This window comes from Betta splendens, chromosome 16 (genome assembly GCF_900634795.4).
Source record: "Betta splendens chromosome 16, fBetSpl5.4, whole genome shotgun sequence".
In the NCBI taxonomy this organism is placed as follows: domain Eukaryota; kingdom Metazoa; phylum Chordata; class Actinopteri; order Anabantiformes; family Osphronemidae; genus Betta; species Betta splendens.
Genome location: NC_040896.2, coordinates 8765628 through 8788311, shown reverse-complemented (window position 1 = coordinate 8788311; position 22684 = coordinate 8765628). Strand labels below are relative to the sequence as shown.

Here is a 22684-nt window from a genome sequence, read left to right as displayed (position 1 = left end):
GAGGAAGGAGCCGGTCCCTCTGGAGGCTCTTCACACACGGTTACCATGGACACGAACTGGACCAGAGGACTGGGGACTGTGTTGTGTGTGCATACTGGGAGAGCGGGTGAGGAGGAAGACAGGGCCGCGCGTGTGCGTGTCGGGGGGAGGGCGAGGGCTGCGCAGGTGCAGTTTGCGCGTGGAACTTTAAAAGCGTAATAAATGACCTTAAACTCGGTCGTTGCCATTAAACTAATTGTAAAGTACCGATTTGAAAAACGCTCAGCGCGCCGCGTTTCCGCGCCACCGGCGACTTTTTCCCCCCTCGTCGCGCGCACGCCCACCCGCACCCGCGCGTGAGTGACTGCCAGCAATCTGATCCCGTGAAAGACATTGACGACCAATAGGAAGCGGAGCGCGGCTTGTTTCCATGGGAGGCCCCGGGAGACGGCGCCGAGCCGCCAGAAAGCGACACAGCGCGCGGGGAGAAGCGCGGGCAGCAGCCGGGACGGCGGAGCGCCTGTGAAGCGGCAGTCAGCGGTCCGCGGGCGGGAAGCGCCGTGACGTCGCTCGGTAAGAGTCGGTGCGTCCGCTTTAAACTTTATCCCTCTGTGCAAATACATATTCACGTGGATAGATTTCTGTTTGTCAACTTAACTTTACCGCCTCGCCGCAGGTGCGGTCGCTCGCGCCGCTCCGAGCCGTCAGATTCTGGCAAATAAAAGTCGCCTCTTTCCCCGCAGCGTGAGTCACTAACTGTCGTTGTGTCGTCCCTCCGTGTCGCGTGTCTCGCAGGGTGTCCGGACGGCAGACGAGTGGGAGTGGGAGTGGGTGGAAGAGAGCTGCGGAGCGGCCGTGCGTCGCTTAGTTCCACGCCGGCGCACAATGGATGGATTTCACGACCAGCGCGTGCCTCGCTGTGACTCCGGAGTGAGTGATCGCTGAGCGGGAAAGTTTCAGCATCGTGAGATTTGCGGCACCTCGTCCACCTGAGCACAAATCCATGAAACACGGCGTGATCCCCGCTAATTTATCTCTCGCAGCATCTTTGATTTATTTTTCTGTTTTCTCCCGTCTCGCGCTTTCTGTCTGCTCTGATCTCAAGCTGCTGCCAACGCTCGCGCTCCCTCGGGGACCGTTTAAGTTTCATCTAATCATCAAAGCTAAAGAGCCGAGTAGTTGCCTTCTACTTAACTCGGGGTTAAAGGTGATGCGCCTCGTTGCAGCTGGTTAATGACGTCTGATGAGCTGCGTTTGCACAGGTCGGGCTTCAGAAGTGTCTCCCAGCAACTATCTGAGTCCTCATTCTGTTGCACGTGCTGCAGCCAACAACACAATTCAACACAATGCGTGAGAGACAAACAATTGATCTGTGTGTGTGCGTGTGCATATGTGTGTGCGTGTGTTGTGTCGTCGTCTGTTTGCAGAAGCTGCGAGAAAAGACGTGGAACTGCGAGAGGCCGGCGAACAACAGAAAGAGAAAATTCATTAATTGCGCCCTGGCTCTGGACACTGAAGGTGGGCGAGGGGCCGAGGGAGAAGCTAATTTCACGGCTCCTAAACATTTAGCGAAATTCAATTGGTTTGCGGCCACCTGCGCTGCTAACTACAGAATCTCAATTACAACACAGCGGCCTGTGATGCTCCTCGCGAGCCTCTGTCAGTGGTCAGACACACAAATTGACTTGTTATTAGCCGCGTCGGCCCATAACGAAGCCTCCTCTGCGCCTCCACTGCCTCCAACCTCTCGTTCTCTGCCCCCAGAGCTGTTCCAGGACCTCAGCCGGCTGCAGGAGACGTGGCTGGCAGAAGGTGAGCGTCTTAAATCTCTGGCAGGGAACAAAAAAAAGAACAAGACGAAAAATGGGTAAAAATTGATAGGTCGTGAGGGGAGACGGGGAAAAAACGCTGCCTGGAGTTACATGCCTCCGTGGCAGTCCAATTAAAAGCCTGTGTGGAAGAGGCACCTTGTGTGTCATGCATACATTAGGGGCTGTGAGCGAGGGGTCTTGAGGGAGACCGAGGAGGCTCTACCCAGAGAGTGTCATCACAGATTACCAGGAGAAGCCTCTCCGGCGCTCACTGTCTCCTCCGCTGTTGGCAGCAGCGAACGCGCCGCCACCACCGCTCCGCCGGAGCCGCCCGGCGCCCTCTCTCTCCCCCTCGCTCGCCCGCCCGCCCGCTCGTCCTCCCTCCCTCTTCTCTCTGTGCCTCCTCTCTCAGCACACCTCTCTGTCTTCTACAGCTGCACCATCACCTTGTCTGCTCCAATTTCATTTCTTGGTGGCAAAAAAAGAGTGGATCTATAATTTTTTTTAAGTCTCAAACTCGGTAGAAAACCAGACTTGGTGTCTGAAAGCGGCAACAGATTTTTTTTTCTTTTCTCATAGTTATTAGTTGCTTTGCTTTTTAGAACATTTTTCTCTAATGGCAAGACTTGAACGCCGTGGTCGAAGTGAGACGTGATGCTTCAGGATTTAAGCGCGAGTGTCCTCTTTCCACCGTGTCTGCAGCACCGAACTTTTGGTTAGTGGTGAATATTTACTGTCTTTCAGTGCACGTGTGTAAGTTTGGCATGATTTCTGCTTTTTGCTCTTATTTGCATCTGACTTTTAATACTTCCTGTAATGTGAAAGTGCAGATTTCTGTAGCAAAGTGTTTGAGGATTAGTCCACGTTGTTTACGATTTGCTGTGGCTAGAAATTTTGACAGGAAGCAAAGTGTGAAAATGTGGCCTGAAAAAGGTTCATTTTTAACTAGTTGTGTAGAAGTTTGTTGTTTCTGTCGCAAACTGGTTCCAGAACTGATACAAAATTATAAATTTCAAATATTTTAACACACAACGATGCACAGATTAAGGAATGTGTAGCTTCAAAAATTGTGTCAATGTAAAAAAAGGTTTTTCTGTTCAGGTGAAAAATTCTATGATTTAAAAAAAAAAAATCTAATTTAGCAGGTAAAATTACTGTTGGGTTGTAATTACAGAAAGTCCCTTAATTGAAAATTTTATAATGAGAAGATTTGAATAGTTCCACAGACCTGTGGGCAAAATATTAACTTTTAAAATATGTTTTAGTTTAATTTCTGGCAAACATGTCTGTTGCAATTACACTTTTTTTTTTTGTTACAGAACTGCAGTACAACATAATTTCAAGCTGTCAGTCAGTGCTCGCACTACAAAGTCTAACTCTCGAGTGCTCAGCAGAATTGAATCAATTTTCAAACTTATTTTTTACAAATTGAATTTTATTTAATACATTTCCTCAAAAAGAGACATTTTAGTTTTCACCGTTCGCACAGGTGAGGTCGACTCTCCATCATTTACAGGCTCCATCTATTCTCACGCTTCAACTTTAAGCTTTTAAAAAATGAAAAGTATGCTTAGAAACAGATCTGTGCGTAGTTGAGCCGACCCGTAGCGGCGGTGGGATTATGAGGTGTCGCGGCGCTCACCGCAGGGCGCGTAAAAGAATAAGACACGATTTTAATATTTCAGTATCCGAAGTAAGGGGAGAGACGGCGGCGGCCGATAAGAGGTATTACGGTTAAGGATTACAGTTCTGCCTGTCATGGATCAATGTGATGATGTACGCTTCAGGATTGTAGGTTTAATGAATGACTTCCTGTCCATTAGGATGAAAAGGAATACCTTCCCATTTCTAAGATTTATTAGTTCAGGTAATTGGAACAAGAGGAGGAATTATGGGAGACAGACTGCATTTCCGACTCCCAGGACTGAGACTGAAGGAGCCTGTGAGCTGACAGACGTGTGTTTGACCCTCAGCCACGCGCTCAGCTCCGCTTCTCTGGACTCGGTCTAATTTCCCCCAGACTCTCTGGTTTCTCAGGGAAGTCGTGGGACACGTCCTGTCTCGGAGGCCGTCGCCGCTCTGGTTGCAGCCGGTGCAACTTTTGCCTTTGCGTCCTCACGTTTTTTCCGTCCGCCCCCTTTTATTCTTTTTTCCTCCTTTTGTGAATGGCGGCAGAGTTCCAGCTCCCCGCTCTCCCCAGGATCCGCTGGCTCATTCACAGGCTGCGGCCGTGACTCATCCGTCCTGTGCTTCCTTTTGGACACGCGATGCCTTCGTTACCGCGCTGTTGTTGGTGTTTTTAATCTCTCCTCTCTTTGTCTTTGTCCAGATCACGTTCTCTGAAGCCTCTGAGGCTGATTCTCGCCTTGGTTTGGGTTTGATAATTTGATTGTAGTTGTCTTAACTCAAAGGCAAACATCATTACCGTCAGGATCTGAGTAGAATTTAATGTTTCCTTCATGTCTACTATTATTATAACATTAATAAAAGGTTGTTGTTTTCACCCTGAAGTGACATGAAGTGATTCTAATACAAAGCTCAGTGGCCTTGTTTCTTTTGCATTAAATCGTAGGTTAATTCTACTAAACAGCAGCAGATTATGCTGCAGATGTTAGTTTTCTGCCTTTTGTCATCTATCAAATATTGTTGGAAAATATGAAGCAATCTCTCCCCTCAATCTGTTGATTGTTTACTCTCCTCATTTCACACCTCTGGTGAGAAAAAATCCTCCCTGATCATGTGACAGAAATGGAAAATAAGTATTTTTGAGGCGGTCTCGACATGTCGAGACATGTTACTGATACTGTGATAATGAGGATCCTTCTCTTTGTGTGTATAAATAGATGTGATAATGACACATTTAAATCCCTTTTTGCCGGAGAGCTTGAACTTAAGGGACACGGGGACGGCCTCAAACTGTAGATGCGTTCGTGGATGTGTGATATAAACGTGCTCCTGCTAATCTGAGCCAAAGCGGAGCGGCCTTCATTATTTTAGCATTAGTCGAAGCACAGGTGAAGTGTTGGAAGGTTTGGAACAGACCTGGCTCGGTAGGTACAGGTGGATCCACCAGTAGGGAGGAAGCCAATTAGATACTGGTAACAATGGGTGTTTGGCTGCTGGCAACGGCCGAGAGCCGAGGCTGCGGAGCAGTCAATGGACGCGGCGACCTCAGGAAGTGAAAGTAGGAGATGCAGGAGATGCTTGTCTGAGGCTGAATGTCAACTTGTGATAATTTGAGTTTCGGAGGTTCAAAATATTTATTTATGGAGAAAATTGATGTAGAGGTTTCTTTCAGCATGGGTCACAAACCGTTAACAAGTTTCTACAGTTACATTATGATGGAAAACTCTGATCCTGTTTTCTGAAGCCATTAGCAATAAACGAGGGAAACAGATAAATACTTAGATGAATTCACTTGTTTCATGAAAATGTAAAATCGCGCTGAAATGAAACAAAATGATGAAATAGACTTTTTTGTCATGACTAAAAATACATCAATATCTCATCGCACAATAAAAATACCCCAAGTATCAGCAAAAACAAAGCCAACAGTCGTTCCTCAGATTTAGTGTACAACATATTTTTCTCAGCCGTGCTCTTGAACCAGCAGCGGGAGTGAACAACGCTGGGATAGGCCAACATGACGTCCCAGGAGAGGAGGGAACAGGCTCCACAGAGCTGTGATCAATGCCGCGTTGTCCATCAACATCACTAACAGTCGCTGCTTTTCTTCTTCTCTGCTTGTGTCTTTAGCTCAAGTTCCCGACAATGACGAGCAGTTTGTTCCAGACTTCCAGACTGAAAACTGTGAGTAAGAGACCACGTTGTTTCTCTCTGTTCCTCCGCGTGCTGCTCTCTGTTTATGTGCTTTTCACTTATCTCCTCTGGTGTGTGTGGTGTGTGTGTGTGTGTGTGTGGTGTGTGTGTGTGTGGTGTGTGTGTGTGTGTGTGTGTGTGTGTGTGTGTGTGTGTGTGTGTGTGTGTGTGTGTGTCTGCAGACAGGTGCTCGGGTGGGTGGGGGTTTATAACTCTATCTATCTGTTCCCTCTGGTGCTCACAAACCTCTCACCACCACTGAGATATTATTGCACTGTGACTTATTTGCATAAGGAGACATCAAAATATTGTGGCTGTTGTTTTTTAAGGGGCTGAAGTGATATTTTTAACTCCAGCTGAGCTAATCTGCTGTCAGCTGCTTGCTGTTTCTGAATTATTTAAATATAAAAAAATCCCCTCTGTGACCTTTCCCTCCGAGTACTTTTTGTGTAAACCAGCGTGGTTAGATTTTCTAAATAAGTCCGTGTAATATTAGTTCTTAGCTGGAACTCTGTCCACTTGCGCTGCCCAACCCACAGATATGGTTTAAAGTGGGAAACATTTGCATCAAATTTGTCTTTTAATACTTTTTAATATTTGTACAAATGTTTGCTGTCACCTGATTTCAGTGATAAGCGCAGTAATGTGTATGCGTTAGTCATACTTCACCTGTTCGTGCACGGTGACTGGTGACTTGGCACCGTCCACTTCTGGAGGAAGTAGTGCCAAGGTGGAGACAGAAATGGAGTGAGTGGAGCTCAGTGGGACCCGGGGCGAGCACATGTCTTTCACATGAGCCAAAACACCCATGGAACTGTGAGAAAAAGACACGAAACGGCTTGACCGCACTCTGTCTTCCCTGTGTCCTCAACGCCCTTTAACCTGGAAACTAAGTTGGAGAAAGCTCAGGCGAGGTCTCGTACGCGGAGGCAGATCGCGTTGGGGCGAGATTGGTTTAGATAAAGCGAGGCCACAGACCTTTAACCCCTACGAGGGCCAGATCACAGCTCAGGATCCTCAAGAAGGGTCCTGTTGAGCGTGTCCTTTCTTTGCAACATGGCAGTTTTTTTTTGTCTCCACCTGTTTAAATTTTTTAAAAGGCCGTTGTACGTATGGTTCTCCATCTTTGCACCCCGTCCTTCCCAGTCTTCGGTCTGCTTCTGTCAGCCCAACGCTCGCCTGTGAGTAGCCTACTGTACCATCCAAGATGGAGGCGAGAACCAGAGGTCACACAGACTGTCCCATTGTCCTTCAGAGGTAGCCGTGGTGGGTGGCCGTGGAGGCAGGAGACTGCTGACCATCTGAATTGTCCTGTTGGCAAACCTGCGGCAGACTGGAGAGGCACTAACAGATGGCAGGAGGGTGAGGGCACCATGGTTGGGCGCTCGAGCAGGCATCCCAGCCGGCACCTGTCCCATATGGGTTTCACCAAGCCGAGAGATGCGGGCGGGGTGGCGGCGTGGAAAGACACGACGAGAGCTTTAAGTAAAGACGGGAGCGTGGACACGATGACAGGTGGAAGCTGCAGCAAAGTGCATCAATCTGCATGAAAATGGTGCAAGGTTAACTGGTATTTAGCAGCTACAGCCTCTAACGTTGTAATTTACCTTCAGTCAACGCACGGCTGGAAATAGCACGCAGCACAAAAACTACACGGCTAATATCCGGCAGCGTCGTTGAGCGAATAAAAGCAGACAGTGAGTTTGGGATTTTTCAGTTTTATTATGTAGGATCTAGAATGTTGTAGGTATGGGAAGTAAAACAAGAAATGACAAAAACACTCAAGTCAGGTGTTAGATTAATAAATAATCATTATTCCCAAATTTTTAATTACTTTTTAAATAAATAGTTTATTTTACTTGAATATTCTAACAGTAAATTAATTTAAATTTACTTAACATAATCCTATTGTCTTTAATTTAAGTACATTTAAACACAACATCGTATTGTAAATTTATAAACCAACCGTAAACGAGTAGCAAGAAATGGCTACTTCTACTTTTACTATTATATTACATTGTTAATAAAATCGTCATAAAATAAAAACTGAGTAAAAAATATATAGTACTGTAGAATCAAAGGCTTTTTACAAAAGGCAGGTTTGACTCTTTTTTTTTTATCCATAACTGTTATGTTTTTCATAGCTTAGATTTATTACCTCTCTGGAAACAATGGCAGTTTCCCTCAATGTCAGTTTTGCACTCTCCATCCATGCAGCACAGAAGCAGCATGTGAGCGGCCTCGAAGCGAGAGTGTCCTCGGGCTGAAGGAGGAGAAAGAGAATTTTCTTTGTTTCAAACTCCGACACAGATGCTTACCATTAGCATAACTTAGCAGGGAACGAAGGAGTAGAGGAGGTGTAAAATGAGGCCACACGTTACCAGCAGATCTGTGCCTCCTCATTTAACAGCGGAGGCGAGCACCTACAGTAGGTGAAAATGGAATAGAAGGGTTTTCGCTGTTGCCAAAAGACCTGTATTTTTTTATGAATGGACTGGAGAAATATCTGCCAAACGTAGGCTCAGATTCTGCCAAAACACACAATTTGTACCTGAGAGTAGACAGCGTTTGGGGCCAAGACTTCTTTGATAATGGACTGAAAAGATTGGCAGGCAAATGGCTGCTAAAATGCAAAGATTAGAACCGGTTTCAGGTGGGAATCAACAGATCTTACTCCTCTCTTACCTGTATGTCATTGTTTAATTCATCTAAGACAAAGCTTAAGAATGACACGTAAAACAGGTCCTCAAAAGTACAGAATATCTGAATTAATAGATCTGGGAAGGAAAAAAAAACATTTGCATTCAAAATAGACCCAGTAATTGTTGTAAGTGCTTCTTTCTTTAAACAACCCACCATCTTGGTTAATCAATATGTAGATAATGAGAGCAATCAGGCAGTGATGGGCATGACATTCTGGACTAAAAAGGAAGTCTCTGTTTAGTCAGACACAATGCCTTCGCTATTGATTTGTGTACCTTGGCCCCCCACGGCCGAATCTATCCTGACATTTCCATATCTAATTTGAGCCCCCGCGCTGCAGCTTACATGGAGCCGTTGTTAATCGCTCACGTCAGGATTTTGAAACGTTGCTCGTTGTATGGAAAAAAAAGGCAGAGTTCAACCTGAGGCCCAGTGTATTGTTGGTGTTGGTAAATCCAGTGACAACAGGCGAAACCAAGGCATTGTTTTTCTGGGTGGAAGCCTTTTAATATGATGCTGCTCTCTTTCCAGCGTTTGTCAAAGGTCTCCCCTCAGGAAGCGTCTGTTTGACCTCCGATCGATGGCCTGGAAAGGTCGGCCCCCACCACGGCTGCGAACAACCCCTGAGCTTTGTGGTGAGGCCCCCGCGTGCCCGTCCCCCTGGGACTCCGCTGGGCGTCAGATGGGGTGTTGGCGCACGGAACCCGGCAACTGACGGCAGCTGTCATTGAGAAAAGACCCAATTCTTCCTTGTTAGCGCCTTCGTAGCTGATTTGGGTTTTTCATTGTTTAATGTTTGGGACCTTTTCTCTTCTTTTTTTATTTATTTTTTACTCTCTGCGCTGCCTCTTTCCCGCGCGTTCAATGGCCTCGCCTGCCGATGTGTGCGCACTCGCGGCGAGACGCCGATTGTGGAGGCAACGCAACCCGAGCCGGACTTCATTCTGACCGACTGGGTTTTCGGCAGCAGCGCAGCCAATCGGATTAGTGTTGATCACGACTCAAGATGATGGGATGTTAATCAGGACTGATCAGGCACTTAACAGCCTCTCAGATGCAGCAGGCTCGCGGTGGGGCCACAGGTAGAGAGCCCGGGCCCCCCTTCAGATCAATGAGTGCCGTTGTTGTTGCCTGGAACATATTGACAGACAGCACAAAGCAAATAAAGCAGTTGCAGGAGCCTGGTGCACACCCTGTTTAATGGCTGTCATCTTTCACCAACAGTGTCCCCGCGGCTTCCTCTGGCAAATAATATGCAGTTGTTGACCTAAGCTATTGGTTAGAATTGGTTCTAAACCAGCTTTCCTCCGTCTCTCTCCCCTCGGTGCAGTGGCTTTCCACGGACTGCAGCTGAAGATCAAGAGGGAGCTGCACAGCCCGTGTTCAGAGCTGAGCTCCAACTGTAGTCAGGAACGGCCCTTCAAGCTCCAGTATGGAGAGAAGTGCCCGTACAGCGTCAGGTGGGCACCTCAAAACACCAACGCAACTTAGAGCAGCTTTCAAAGATGAAGCATGTTTTTATTCTCTGGGCGACAGAAACACGCTCAGTGGCACAGAAATGCGAGTGGAGATCGCTGGTGTAAAATGTGAGTTAAGGCAGGGTTTGATTGACAGATAGGACAACTTACATGAGATACTTCGATGTAGCGTGACTTTCTTTCAAGCATTCAGGATAATGAACGCTGAATGTTTGCCGTTAGCTTTCAATTGATGTGAATCAATTTCATTTATTTCATATACATTATGTTTCGTCTCTAGTGCCTATGAGCAGAAGCAGCCTGCAGGAATGAAGCCCTCCAGCCCAGTGACGCCCCCCTGTAGCACCCCCGTGTCCCCGCTCCACCATGCCTCCCCCACAGCGGCGCCGACGCCCAAGCCCGACAGGACCTACGTCCACATACCGCCCTCGCAGCCGCTCCCTGATAGCGCCTACTCCATGGACCACAGGTTCTGCAGCCTTTCACATTTACATTGCATTTACATGAGGCGGTTTGACTGAGAGGTCACAGCAGTAGATGCAGATCCCAAGCTTTTCTCTGGCTGAGAAATAGACAAACACCAAGCATTTACGTCGCTGAAATTCGTTCTCGTCTTGTGGTAAAGACGCTAAAGGGGTCCTGACCCCCTGGGTGATTTTATTGTATGTTGCAAAATATAGTAATTGCGTATTTATTTACTCTGAATCAGAAAAATAAAAAATGTGTTTTGGGATCAACTACTGAATGCAGGTTTTTATGTCGAGCTACAATGTTAATACATTCAGCATTTATTCCTGTAACGTGTAGACGAATCACACATTTACTTATTAGCATCAGCACTTTCCATTTTTACATATTAATTGACGCATGTTGTTCCACCTGTTCCTTTTTCCTCATCAGGTTTCGCCGTCAGCTGTCCGAGCCTTGCCACTCGTTCCCCTCCCCGCCGACGATGGCCCGGGACGGCCGGCCCATTTACCACAGGCAGATGTCGGAGCCCAACATCCCCTTCCCTCCTCAAGGGTTCAAACAGGAGTTTCCTGACCCGCTGTTCGAACACCCGGCTATGATGGGGGCGCCGCTGCCCCACACGTACCCGGCCGCCATGATGATAAAGCAGGAGCCGAGGGACTTCACCTACGACTCAGGTGAGAGATTTAGGCGAAACGCTGATCTGTGTCCTCCCCCGAGCTAAGAATGCAGAGCGGCCTCCTCCTCCACCAGCGCTATGGTTTCAGGGATGGGAGCGCATATGTGAGGAGGGGGGCTGGCCTTTATTGAGTTTGCCCATTATTAGGGGAAGGAGATCTGGTTGGACCGGGTGTCTGTGCCGGTCACCATTTCCTGTGGTGCTCTAATAGAAAGGAGGGGGTGGCTGTGCCTGGGCACCCGCCAGAATCCGCCCACCCACGCTCGTTGGCTCGTCTCAGCTTTAGAGGGTAAAGGGACCTAATCGGCAGCCCGCGGCCGCTGCAGAGCCTCAGGCTGCATCAGGGCATGAATGAACAAACTCTGGACCACTGGGCTCATTCACAAGCGGGGACCGAGAGACCCATGAGAGCCGGAGCAGCATCTGTGTGCCCAGTGAGGAGGAAAAGCATCTCCTCCACTGTGGGGCTCGTGTGTGTCTTTGTTTTATCGGACCTCCTTGTTTTCCTAACAGCAGCTTGGCAGTTTTTGTCATGGAAAAAGCCAGGAAACTGTCTTTTTGGTGTTTTTTCTCACTTTCCAGTAGCAAGTTTACTCTACAATTGAAGTGCTCATCAAGTTTCACAAAGCCATGTGGCTTCTAAATACTAATTAACACCACTGGATAATTTCGGAAAATAACGACTTTGGTGCAAAAAAACATCCCATTTCCTAACAAACTTCGGAGCCTCTGTAGCTACCAGCACATTAGCAGCAATACAGCACCTGTCGAGACAATTCTACTGCCACCAACAACAATTTTTATTGGCCCTCAACCATAATCTGTGCACCATTCATGAATCAATTTAGCTGTGCCTTTAAATGGTGGTCAGGATTTTTCTCATTTCTAAAATTGGGCCAACTTCTAGTGACAAAAACCAGTAGTGTGCAGTGGATGCTAACATTTCCTGGTCTCGTGTGAAGTGTTGAGTTGTGTTGTATTGCGTTGCACTGTGAAGCCAGGACGCTGCATCGCACTGGATTTATTAGCAGCCATAGCGGAGCACGCGGAGTGGAGCAGGCCTGTTGCAAAGGATGGGAGGGGGGCTGGTAATTTCATTAGCAGCAATTTCCTCTACAAGCCCATTACTTTGATGAAGTTCAGAGAAATGTTTATGGGCCTAAATGAAGGGTCTCAGTCCTGTTATTGAACATTCACTTTGGAACCTGTTTGCTCGTTTTTGATCATGAGCCGTCACGGTGATGTCTGTGGTGTCTGATGTCTGTGCGGGAGCAGAAAATGGACCGTGCAGTTTGAAATTATGTCAATCACCTCATAGAAATTTTTAAAATGCCTTATTTAATATGTAGTAGGGAATAATTCATACGGAAACCTAATTATATACCAAGTTGATATTATGAGCAAAAAAATAAAAAAATTATGTCAAATGTTTTAAACCTTGAGCTTGAAAAGTGAACATTTAATATGTTTAACACTGAATACTCATGATTCATGGCGATCATCGTTAGTCGAGACACGTGCTGCTTAGTTAAACAGCACCCAAAGCACCTGTGGGTGAGGCTCAGCAACACGAACGAGCAGCGTGATGTTTCAAACCAACGGCAATGAGAAAAATGAGAACCGTAGGAACCAACAACTTCAGGTTCCTTTAGTTTTGATGTGAGCTCGTGTGTAAATGCAGCATCTTGAGCCCCGGCCTTATGGAAAGTGAAACCCTGTCGGCTCGTGTTTTCACACCAGCGCCGTAGTAAATCTTCCTCTGAGTGGAGCCGCTCGGGGCGGTGTGATGTAGCGCTCGCCCGCGGCTGCGAGCGATGCCAGCGCCGGAGGGCACGTTCTCTAATCAGAGCCAGTGGTGCATTGCGTGAACCTGCTTTGGCTGCTCTCAGATAACTGGGATGGGGTTCTTAATGCTGCCTCGGGGCCCTTTAACACCCACTCTCCCGTTCTCGCCTGGCTTTCAGCAGAAGTGCCTAGCTGCCATTCTGTCTACCTACGGCAGGACGGCTATCTGGCCCACAGCAACAGGACTGAAGGTACGAGCACCCACACCAGTGAGCGCTTCGGCTTTTTGCTGAGTGGGGCAGAGCGTGAAGCTTCTTGTTGGTGCATCTTGTCTTCCAGGTTGTATGTTCGACAAGGTGGCGAGGCATTTTTACGACGACACCTGCGTGGTTCCGGAAAAGGTGGAAGGTGAGTCCTGCGCTGGGAGCGACTTGACGCGCGGTCACATATCAACGCAGTGCAGTAACAGCATCGTGTGCGGCTCACAGGTGACATCAAGCAGGAGTCGGGCCTGTACCGCGAGGGCCCGTCCTACCAGCGCAGGGGGTCCCTGCAGCTCTGGCAGTTCCTGGTGGCGCTGCTGGACGACCCGTCCAACTCGCACTTCATCGCCTGGACCGGACGCGGCATGGAGTTCAAGCTCATCGAGCCCGAGGAGGTGAGTCCGTCTGGGAATGCTGCTCGACACAGCCTTAAAAAGCAGAAACTCTGAGTTAATTGGCCACTCAGTTGCTTAAGTGATTTATCAGAGTAGTCCCAGATATTTGTTGACGTTGACTCAGATCTTCTGTGCCTGGCTTTTCCTTAATAGTTTCTTTTTATTTACCTCGGCCGCATCCAACCGGCTCAGCCTCACGCTCAGCTCCTGCTAAATATTTCACAGGACACGTTCCTAAAAATATAACCGATGTTGACGGTCGGGTCTTTGGAAAAACAGAGGCTGAGTCTGTGGGTGCCTTCGTCGCGCACAGTGGAGCTCAGTCGCTGTTGCTCAGTGCTGGAGGATGCGGGTGGGGGGGGGGTGGACGGGTACCTGGCAGCTGTCCACGCCGCTCCACGGCTTCTGAGGCCCGGCCAGCTGCAGCTAACAGGGGGGCCCATTCATGCCATCAGGTGACCAAACGCGCTCGCGTCGGGACGCCGCGCCGCCGCACGCTAGCTAGCAGCTTCTGCCTTTTCACCAGGCAGGTGTAACGTGTCAAAGGCTTTAAGGAAAAAAAGAGTTTCGGGGGTGGTATTGATGAAAGGATTGTGGGAATAGAGAAGCGACGAGTGGAAGCGAGAAGCGAGGAAAACAGCACAAGAGAAGCCGGAGCGAGCACCGTGGGGTTGTGGGTTTGGACGCCGAGGCCGGGTGGTGGGTGGTCTGGTAGACAGGTGCTGCAACATCTGCTGCCTCCTCCGCTGGGTGTGTGACAAGCTCCTAATGAACACATCCCTGGTCACATCTGCTCAGGCTGGACGCTCCCTAATTACTGTTATTAAGCAAATATGGATTAATAAGTTTACTTCACATTTCAGCAGCTCAGGAAAGGGGGTCGGCGGCGCGTTCACGTCTCTTGGCATCCTGCTCGCTGTTTGTGTTTGTCGCTGACTGTGTTGTGCCTGTGTCTGTGTGTTACAAAGGTGGCGCGTCGATGGGGGATACAGAAGAACCGGCCGGCGATGAATTACGACAAGCTCAGCCGCTCGTTGCGCTACTACTACGAGAAGGGAATCATGCAGAAGGTAAAAAATGAAGCACACACATGCTAAGAATAAAAAACAAGACAATAAAAAGACTGAAAAACTAAGCTCCTCCCCCTGCTAGTCATTATAAGGAGGAGGAGCTCAGATGTTTTCCACCTGGTGAAGCCTTGTTTTGAATCATCTCCTTGTTTCTTAGCTGCACTTAGAAAATAAAAAAAACACACTTCATGCTTCACCGTTAGTTTAAATATTTGCCAGCTGTGAGTGCCTTCGATCCTTTTGTAAATTCAGTCAATCACAGCTTATTTATGTGGAGCCTTCACATGCATTAGTGCAACCGTAAAGTGCTCTACAGATGACTGACATATAATAAAATAAGAGAAATGTAAACAGGAGCGATTCGGGATTAATGAGCTCAATAAACACAAATTATGAATGTGAAAGAACAATTAAAACAAAGAGAGATGAGAAACTCCGACTGTGTGAAGTCAGCCTTTTCCCACCCGTTCTCTGTCCTCGGCTCTGCGCCTCCAGGTGGCCGGCGAGAGATACGTCTACAAGTTCGTGTGCGACCCCGAGGCCTTGTTCTCCATGGCGTTCCCCGACAATCAGCGGCCAGTGCTGAAGACGGACATGGAGCGGCAAATAAACGAGGAGGACACGGTGCCGCTGTCGCACTTCGACGAGAACATGGCGTACGTGCAGGAGGGGCCCTACTGCCAGCCGCACCCCTACAGCGAGGGCTACGTTTATTAGCGGCCACGCGCCCCACCAGACCCGAACCTCCGCTGTGTCCTCGCTCCCCCACCTCCTCCTCTGTCCATGCACCTGAGACTGTCACGTCCTCGACTTCGCTCCAGGACTGAGACTGAACACACACCTGCAGAGGAGCTCCTCTCCTCTGTGTCCCACATAAACACACACCCCTATGTTTGCTCTTGTCTTGCTGACGTCCACGCCGCCCAGCAGGATGGAGAGTGCACTTTATGGACAGGAGGCGCGGTGTCAACCTGCCGGGGGCTTAGTCGTGCGGGCGGCTTTTCCAGTTGTTATGTTTGTACATTATTGTGGGAATCATTCTGTTTGTTTTGTTGGGTTAGGTTTACATTCTTATGCTTTTGAGCATGCGGCGGGACAGGACTCTAACGCTAATTTTGTTCACCCGAGGACAGAAGGTCACCTGTGCACACACGCAGCCAGTCGAGGGACGGCCGCTTTCGTCCGACTCCCAGCCTCAAACAGCCGTCATGTAGTTTCATGTTCATACTGGCGATGTATTGTGCCGAAACTTTATGGTGAAATAACTTGGAAAAAGTAACGTGATCGTAAAAAGAGACATTTAGCTGCCATCAGTGACAACTGCCGCCGCCGCCGTTAAGGACGAGGCGCCGACGCATCGCGTGGGCGCCTGCGCTCCAGTGGATCAATCTGTCAGCGGCCAGCACAAACCTCACGGGTTAGCGGAGACGAGACGCTGGCTGACACGCGGAGGCACGCCGAGTGTTCCCACGGACTTTCCCACGCCGCACGTCGACGGCCTGCGTGTAGAATAATCAATAAAGCTGCAGGCTGCTGTAAAGTAACTCGTTCACTGGAAGCAGCGGTGTTTCCTTTGTATTCTGAAACGCGTCAGTCACTCATTTGTCATTCAGGTGAAAGTGTATGTACAGTTAAAGTGGATCCAGCAATCAGCACACGAGGATAATGTTTGCATCCCCAAATAAAAAGACAAAGACGTTATTTCATTGGCTTAAAGAATAAAAGGCTAAATCATGCATTGAATAAAACACTTCCCTGTTTTGTTTTTTGTTTCTCTAAATGTTGTTTTTTACTTAAAAGGATATAAAAGCATTTATATCATAAAAGTTTCATAATGTAGTAAAACGAGTCACTTACTAAAACTAGTGTATAAATAGATAAATGCACCTTGTGTTGCTGCATTTAAACATCAGCTGTCTGAGTTTGGATTTGGGCAAGTTCTGTAATAAAAAGGCCCAGAATTACTAAATTAAACAATCTTGTGTGCATGTGGTAGAAAATGCTATTTAGTTGTGATTTATGACTTTGCTCTTGACAAACAATGAGTTGTAGGTCACACATTTACATAGTGGAAGTGGAAACGACACCAAAGCGTAAAGACTAATAGATTATGGACTCCTGTCAATTTCCAGGTAGGAGTGAAAGCTCCCAACCACAAAGCATTTAACCAAAGTGACACCTGAGGAAAAATCAATGGCTAATTTAAGACGCTGCTTTCTCATGCAGGTGAATTGTCTCTGTCCCTTTGTTTGCGCTGCTGCTGGAGTCTGGCAGTAATGAAAAACAAAAGACGGTAACACTCCCTTAAAGTTATTATTTCCTTCTGTAAAGTGTCACTATTGCTAAAAATCAATGACTAATTTAAGGAAGCATTGTTTAATTGGTTCCACTGATGGGAAAAATGAAAACGGATGTGTAAGTAATGAAAAAACACGACTTGCTTTAATTTGTCAGAGCAGGTTAGGAGCCGACCCTATTACAGTCCCCAGAGTTGGGGTTTGTATTGATTGTGAGGAGTGCAGGGAATTGCCCTTAACTTTAAACACCTGATTGCTTCCCTGAGGACATTTAACAGCAGCTACTCTGACATACAAAAAAACGGCCGTAAAGCTTTTAATATGATGAACAACGCTTTCGCTTCGTGTTACTCTCCAGCAGGAAATGCGTGGCGCGAGCAGAAAACCTGCAGATGTAACAACATAATTCAAGCTTCATTTGTTGTTTCTGCAGTGTTGTTTTTGCAGTGTTTTGTCACTGTTGCTCAGCTGCGTTTGAACAAAGCTTTTTGGAAGAAAGTCAAATCTAGACATTGTGGGTATTTTAGAAGCTGAATTCTGTTATCTTTTTGTTTGACTACAGGCTGAGAACATACATAGTCCATGATAAGCCGGTCTGAGGCCCTGTTGACCTTGGAGGCCGCCTGCGGTTTGACTTTTGCTGTTCAAATGATCTTCACGGTTACAGACTGGACACAAATGACTGAGGTTTATTCAAAGTCACATCATTGAAATCCCATGCAAACGCCCCGGCGCTTTAAATATGTGGTGAGCTCCTGGTGGCGGCCCTGCAGCACGTTACACCTGTGTGCCGTCAGGAGTCTTAAGGTCACTCCCAGCTTTATTTGTCTTACACCTTTTTTTTAAAGGCGTTCTGTTGCTGGGGCTGAAAATCACCATGCAAATCCTGTTATCTGGCCCCACTTCAGGGAACGGAGGCCTCGACTCTGAGCATATTTACCATTTATGGACATATGCTTTACATCCTGTGCCAACGGCCAAACCCTCCCCTCCTCGGCCTAATATTCTGTCTATCTGGGCTGTGAACGGCGGTCCTCCCCCACCGTAACAGCCAGATGGCCGCTCCATCTCCACTCATCACAAACCCATTACGAGAGCGACTCGTCCTCGGCCGGCCCGCGGCCATTCGTGCCCGGCGCCGCTCGCCGCTGTTTGCCCAGGCTCTTAAGTCGTCCCCGGGCTTCGCGGCGCCGTGTTTGCTCAGGTTAAATGGCTCGTGTTGCCCGTGGAGTCCGCCGGTTGGTCACGGCGCCGCGGTGTTTGACGAGCGAAATGACACCGAGGGGCCCCGCGCTGCGGCAAATGCGTTTGGCTGTTTGAAACAAGTTGGCTTTTAATACAGTGTGTTTGCACACCCAAAAGCTCTAAGTGTGTTTCTATCTGTGTTGCCAGGGTCTATCAGTGGCCAGACCAGTGAGCATAAATCATTCAGGGGTAATTCAGAGGAACAACAGAGGCTCTAAGAGGAAAAAGCAGGGAAATTATAAAGCCTCTATAATGGAGGCCCCTATTACAGCCGCTGGTCCAGCGTAGGACGGCCTTATAAATGGTTTTATTATCTACGAGCCTCTATTTTGACCAGCCAACCAGCACTAAGCCTGGATCTGTTCAAAATCACTTAGCGAGCGCTATTTTGCCGTGCCCCTGAACACGGGCCCGAGTTGTAATCACAAACTTCTCCAAACAGCCCATTTTCTTTATGATTCAGAAATCCCGGCTCGAGTCGACGCTTTTCTTCTTGTTTTTCATTTCTCTTTTGTCAATTACAGAGCGCGCGGCGCTGTAGGACACACGCGGGGGTCATAATTGTTTTCAGCAGCAGTCACTCCAGAGTGCGGATCAAAGGTCCCGGAGAAGCTGCTGACGACTGAAACAGGCGTCTAATTTGGCAGAGCCGGGGTTTCCAGGCGTCGCCACTGGTTCCCCACTCGTTACACTTCTCACTCTCTTGTTGATCGTCTTCCTGCTCCGGAGCAGATGAAACACAAACGCAGCCCTTCAAAAAAAAAAAAAGAAAGAAAAAGAAAGTGCCTGTGACAGTAATAAATAGCCTCCGTGATCCAGGTTTAGAAAGCTGTGAAATTGGATATTGAGATGCTCCGGAGCTGCAGGTCGGCAGGACTTTCAGACTAGACTGTGGGCATCGTCTAATCCGATCACGGAGAACGTCAGACGGGCTAATCGCTGGACGAGCCCGGCCTCCTGCACCCGAGGGGCCAGCGGTGGCGGGGGATGGATGCCGTGCTCGTCGCCAATGAGGTTCTATCGAGGCTTCAGTTTCACCGGCCCTCGTAAAAAACACCTTAATGTCTTGAGCTTGTCAAAATGTTGGTATTAGACAAGGGATGAAATGTTATTGTGGAGTTCAGTGCGTCCACAATATGAGCTGGAAAACTCAGGACTTGAAGGAGCTTTAATAGGCAGCTGTTCTTCTTATACTTATTACAGTGGGTCAATTTATGAACATTTACACAAATCATCATTCTAAATCTGTTTCCAACTCTCGTGTTGCAAACTTCCTGCCTGTAGATGACATATGTGCATATACGTTAAAGTTAGAGGCACAATAATTTCATTTGAAGAGCGCCTTTTCCCGTGTGTTCTCGTTTGGGTGATTTTACAAGGACACCGACGTTTACGCAAACACTTTTGATCAGAGCGTGATGAAACCGGATGAAAGCTGTGCTGTAACGTCGGCGCCTTAATACAACAAAATGAGGACACAGTGTGGGGCCGCTTCACTTCACTGAAACATTGTATATTGGCCACTCGCATCGTTCACCGTGGATGCGATGCAGCAAATAGTTCCATGTCTACAGACTCGTCCCACCTGCAGTCTGTTAACGTCTTAGCAAATTTCCATTTAAAAGTTGCACTTTGGCCACATTTACCAATTTTAATTCTCATTTAAATTTCATTCAACCATTCATGTCAACTTTGTTCCTGCAGTTACAAAGTGCCATAACCTCCGACCATCCGTGGTGAGAATGTTTGGCAAAATTAGAATATATTTCATTTGAAGTAATTGCTTCCTTCCAGGTTTGTCAACGTGTGAAAAGTCGTCTTGCACAGGTGTAGTTCATTGTGGGACATTAAAATGCTTTATTAACGCCAGATTCATTAAATCTGTTCATGTTAGCAGCTCTGGCGCCACATTTTAAAGGGAATTAATTAACAAGGTACATTTCAGATGGGTAAACTGAATGTGTGCCAGGCTAAACACTGACACAGAATTCAGCATCATGTCATAGAAATGGATTAGAAAAATATGGGGTGGAGAATCTCAATCTCCCATGATGCTTCAGCATTGCTGTGCGTTTCCAGGACAAACAAAAAAGGCTGACAATTCGGATTTTTAGCATTTGTCAGACTTTCTGGGTTTTGCATTCTTGCCCTAAATCTGAGCTGCAGGTGAGTCCGATCTAAAAATACCGGCGCTGGCACGTTCGGTCAACCCCATCGCTGCAGCTCTGGCCCTGGCTCGCCGCTCGCCTCGTCACCTTCCACAATGTCGTTTGATCTCTGCGACGCTGTCAACGCCGCGGATCAGCCTCACGACAGACCCTGTAGCCACAGCCACCCAGCAAAGTGGCCAACCATCTGTCACCGGGGCCCGGACACCTTGGGCGGCCGAGGCCCCCCCCCCCCCCCCCCCCCCCCCCCCCACCCGCACCCCCTCCCAGGGCCCATTAGCTCTCCCTAAGCCACCGAAGCTCTAAGAGGCCCCTAACAGGCACAAAATGGACTGCTCCTTATCCTCCCTAATTCCCAAATGGCTTCTCTTTAGCGAATACATAATTCATTTCTCGAAGCCACTTGCGACCACCGTCAGCCTTTTAGCAAATACGTCCAGGTTATCGTTTTCTCTTTAACAGTTCAGGTGTGTGTAAACCTGAAAAAAAAAGTACGGTGTCAAAAAAAACATTAGTGTCAGTGTAAAAATCTGAGTGAAATACAGATGCAAAAGAGGAAAAAAGGCCTAGTCTGGATTTCAGAGTCATGCTATGCGATTTAAATAGCAAGCGAAGAGCCTGCAGAGCCTGGAAAAGTATACTAATGTAGTCAGATGAAGACAGATATTACAGGGGTAAATTTAGACCACCTCACATTCATAATACCTAATGCTCTTTAAATAGGCTTAAGACGAGCACTAGAAATAGGCTGCGATAATGAATTATTTTCAGTAGCTTTCGTTTCCACGGGCGTATTAATTCTTCCTCTGCGAATACACGGCAGCCATGTCAAATCTACTAAATAATGCACTTGTTATGATACACCTTAATTTCTGGGAGAGGAATTCATGGCTTATTCACCGGTTTAGCCCAATGCGGGTGTTAATGTTTCAGTAATATTTGTCTTACAGTTCAACGGCCGTGATTAATGCGAGGAAAGTTGGGGGAGAAGGGAGCGAAAGCAGAGCGTGTGCAGAGCAAAGTGCTCTGGTTAACAATTAAAACAATGTAAAGGAGGGAAAAGGGGGAATGTGTGAGTTTGCAGAGATTAATGTGGGTGTTGGGGTCATTGAGCAGTAAGAGGAAGGTGTTAAATATACGGATGCTGCTGTACTGAGCACGGTTTAAACTTAAATATACTCACAGGGACAGTAAAAGTTCAGACAAGACAACAAAAGAGGTAAAACCGCCAGGAAGTAAACGCTGTTGTTGTCGTATATAAAGCTCTTCATCAAATCATGTCATAAACAAAGGGCCAGTAAACACTTGGGAGGAGCGGGTGACCATTACCCAGGCGCCGGTGTGAGAGCAGAGTCTGCTCCGGACCCCCGTCGGCTTGTTTTGGCAACAGAGGGCAGGGGGCTCCAAGTGCTGAGCCAGGACTATGGGTTTTTTCAAATGCCCCTCAGCCAATGTTTATTTAGCTACAAGCTGGCACGTGTGGGAAGACGGGCTCGGCCAAGGCGAGGCGGGCCGCGGGTTTCAAGATGCTGCAGTACAAACATCAGGCTCTGGCGTGAGCCGGGCCTCGACCGTGTCCAGTGGATTACAGACGAGCCGTGTGCGTGATAGCGGCCGCGTCCGATGATGCATTATGAGCTGGCAGACAAGCAAAAAACAAAAAAAGAAATCAAAGATACACGCGTAAATAGACAATTTAGTTATTTACCAGAAACACAGATGGAATAAAATAGTTTTCCAAAATAAGAAATTGGTTAGTTTTTCATCCTGGGCCAATTTGAAAGGCCAGGACAGGGCAGTGGAGGCTCAGCGCAGTCAACGCAGTCATTTTAGGAGCTGGCTCTAGATTATATATAATGAAGAATGAGGTGTAGCATAATAGCAGAGCTCTGCAAATTGTAGAATTGTGCAGAATTGTGGAAGCAGAGTGTGGGGAGAGAGGAAGCACGGGAACCAGAGAGGGGGCTCTTTATTTATTTCTTTCCTGGCTTTTAAAACAGATGGTTCCTTATGTGCCGAGCGGAAGTGTCTGTTAACTCAGTTGGCTCACTATTGGTGGCTGCCGGCCAATGACAACAACGGGTTCGGGGAGTGTGAGCAACAGTGCAGTTTGCTTTCTTCAGATGCTCCGCGAACAGAAGGACGGCAGCCTGCAGATACTGTTGCACGGCCGCCGAGCCTGGCGGCGCCGGCGCCGGCGCACGCGGTGGCACCTCGGCACCGACGGGGGCCGAGAGGAGCAACGGGAATGAATGCACGGGGCGTTTCAGGGGTCGAGCAGGGTGAATGACACCACAGATACTTAGACATAGATGCACTTTGTTCGACCACTTAGCAGAAGTTGGAGAAACCGGACTTTTCCTGTGGCTTTGCTGCAAACCTGAACCCGGTGGATGAAAACAATAACACTTTACAGGTGTGTTTCTGTGATTGCTCTCAGCCCCCGTCAGTGTTCTACACCCACGGTGGTGTTTCATCTGCAGGACAGGGTTTAACTGTAAGCACAGACCTGAACCTGCCT

The 22684-nt window shown here is 47.9% G+C and overlaps 1 protein-coding gene across 16 annotated transcripts; it reads left to right on the top strand.

Moving 5' to 3' along the window:
- The first annotated feature begins 6 nt into the window (after positions 1–6).
- Positions 7–16201, top strand: etv1 (ETS variant transcription factor 1). Of its 16 annotated transcripts, none has more exons than XM_029129662.3 (13): positions 117–562; positions 775–909; positions 1407–1497; positions 1744–1791; positions 5547–5600; positions 9643–9772; positions 10071–10259; positions 10691–10938; positions 12908–12976; positions 13065–13133; positions 13214–13383; positions 14352–14453; positions 14949–16201. In XM_029129662.3, exons 2-13 carry the CDS (start codon positions 865–867, stop codon positions 15168–15170), a joined length of 1437 nt encoding a protein of 478 aa, XP_028985495.1. In that variant the 5' UTR covers positions 117–562; positions 775–864; the 3' UTR covers positions 15171–16201. The 16 variants fall into 16 exon arrangements, with proteins under 16 accessions (XP_028985499.1, XP_028985491.1, XP_028985489.1 ...); XM_029129661.3 differs by having other exon boundaries at positions 118–562; positions 12905–12976; XM_029129667.2 differs by lacking the exon at positions 117–562 and adding an exon at positions 1254–1255 and having other exon boundaries at positions 776–1157; positions 1410–1497; positions 12905–12976.
- The last annotated feature ends 6483 nt before the right edge of the window (positions 16202–22684 follow it).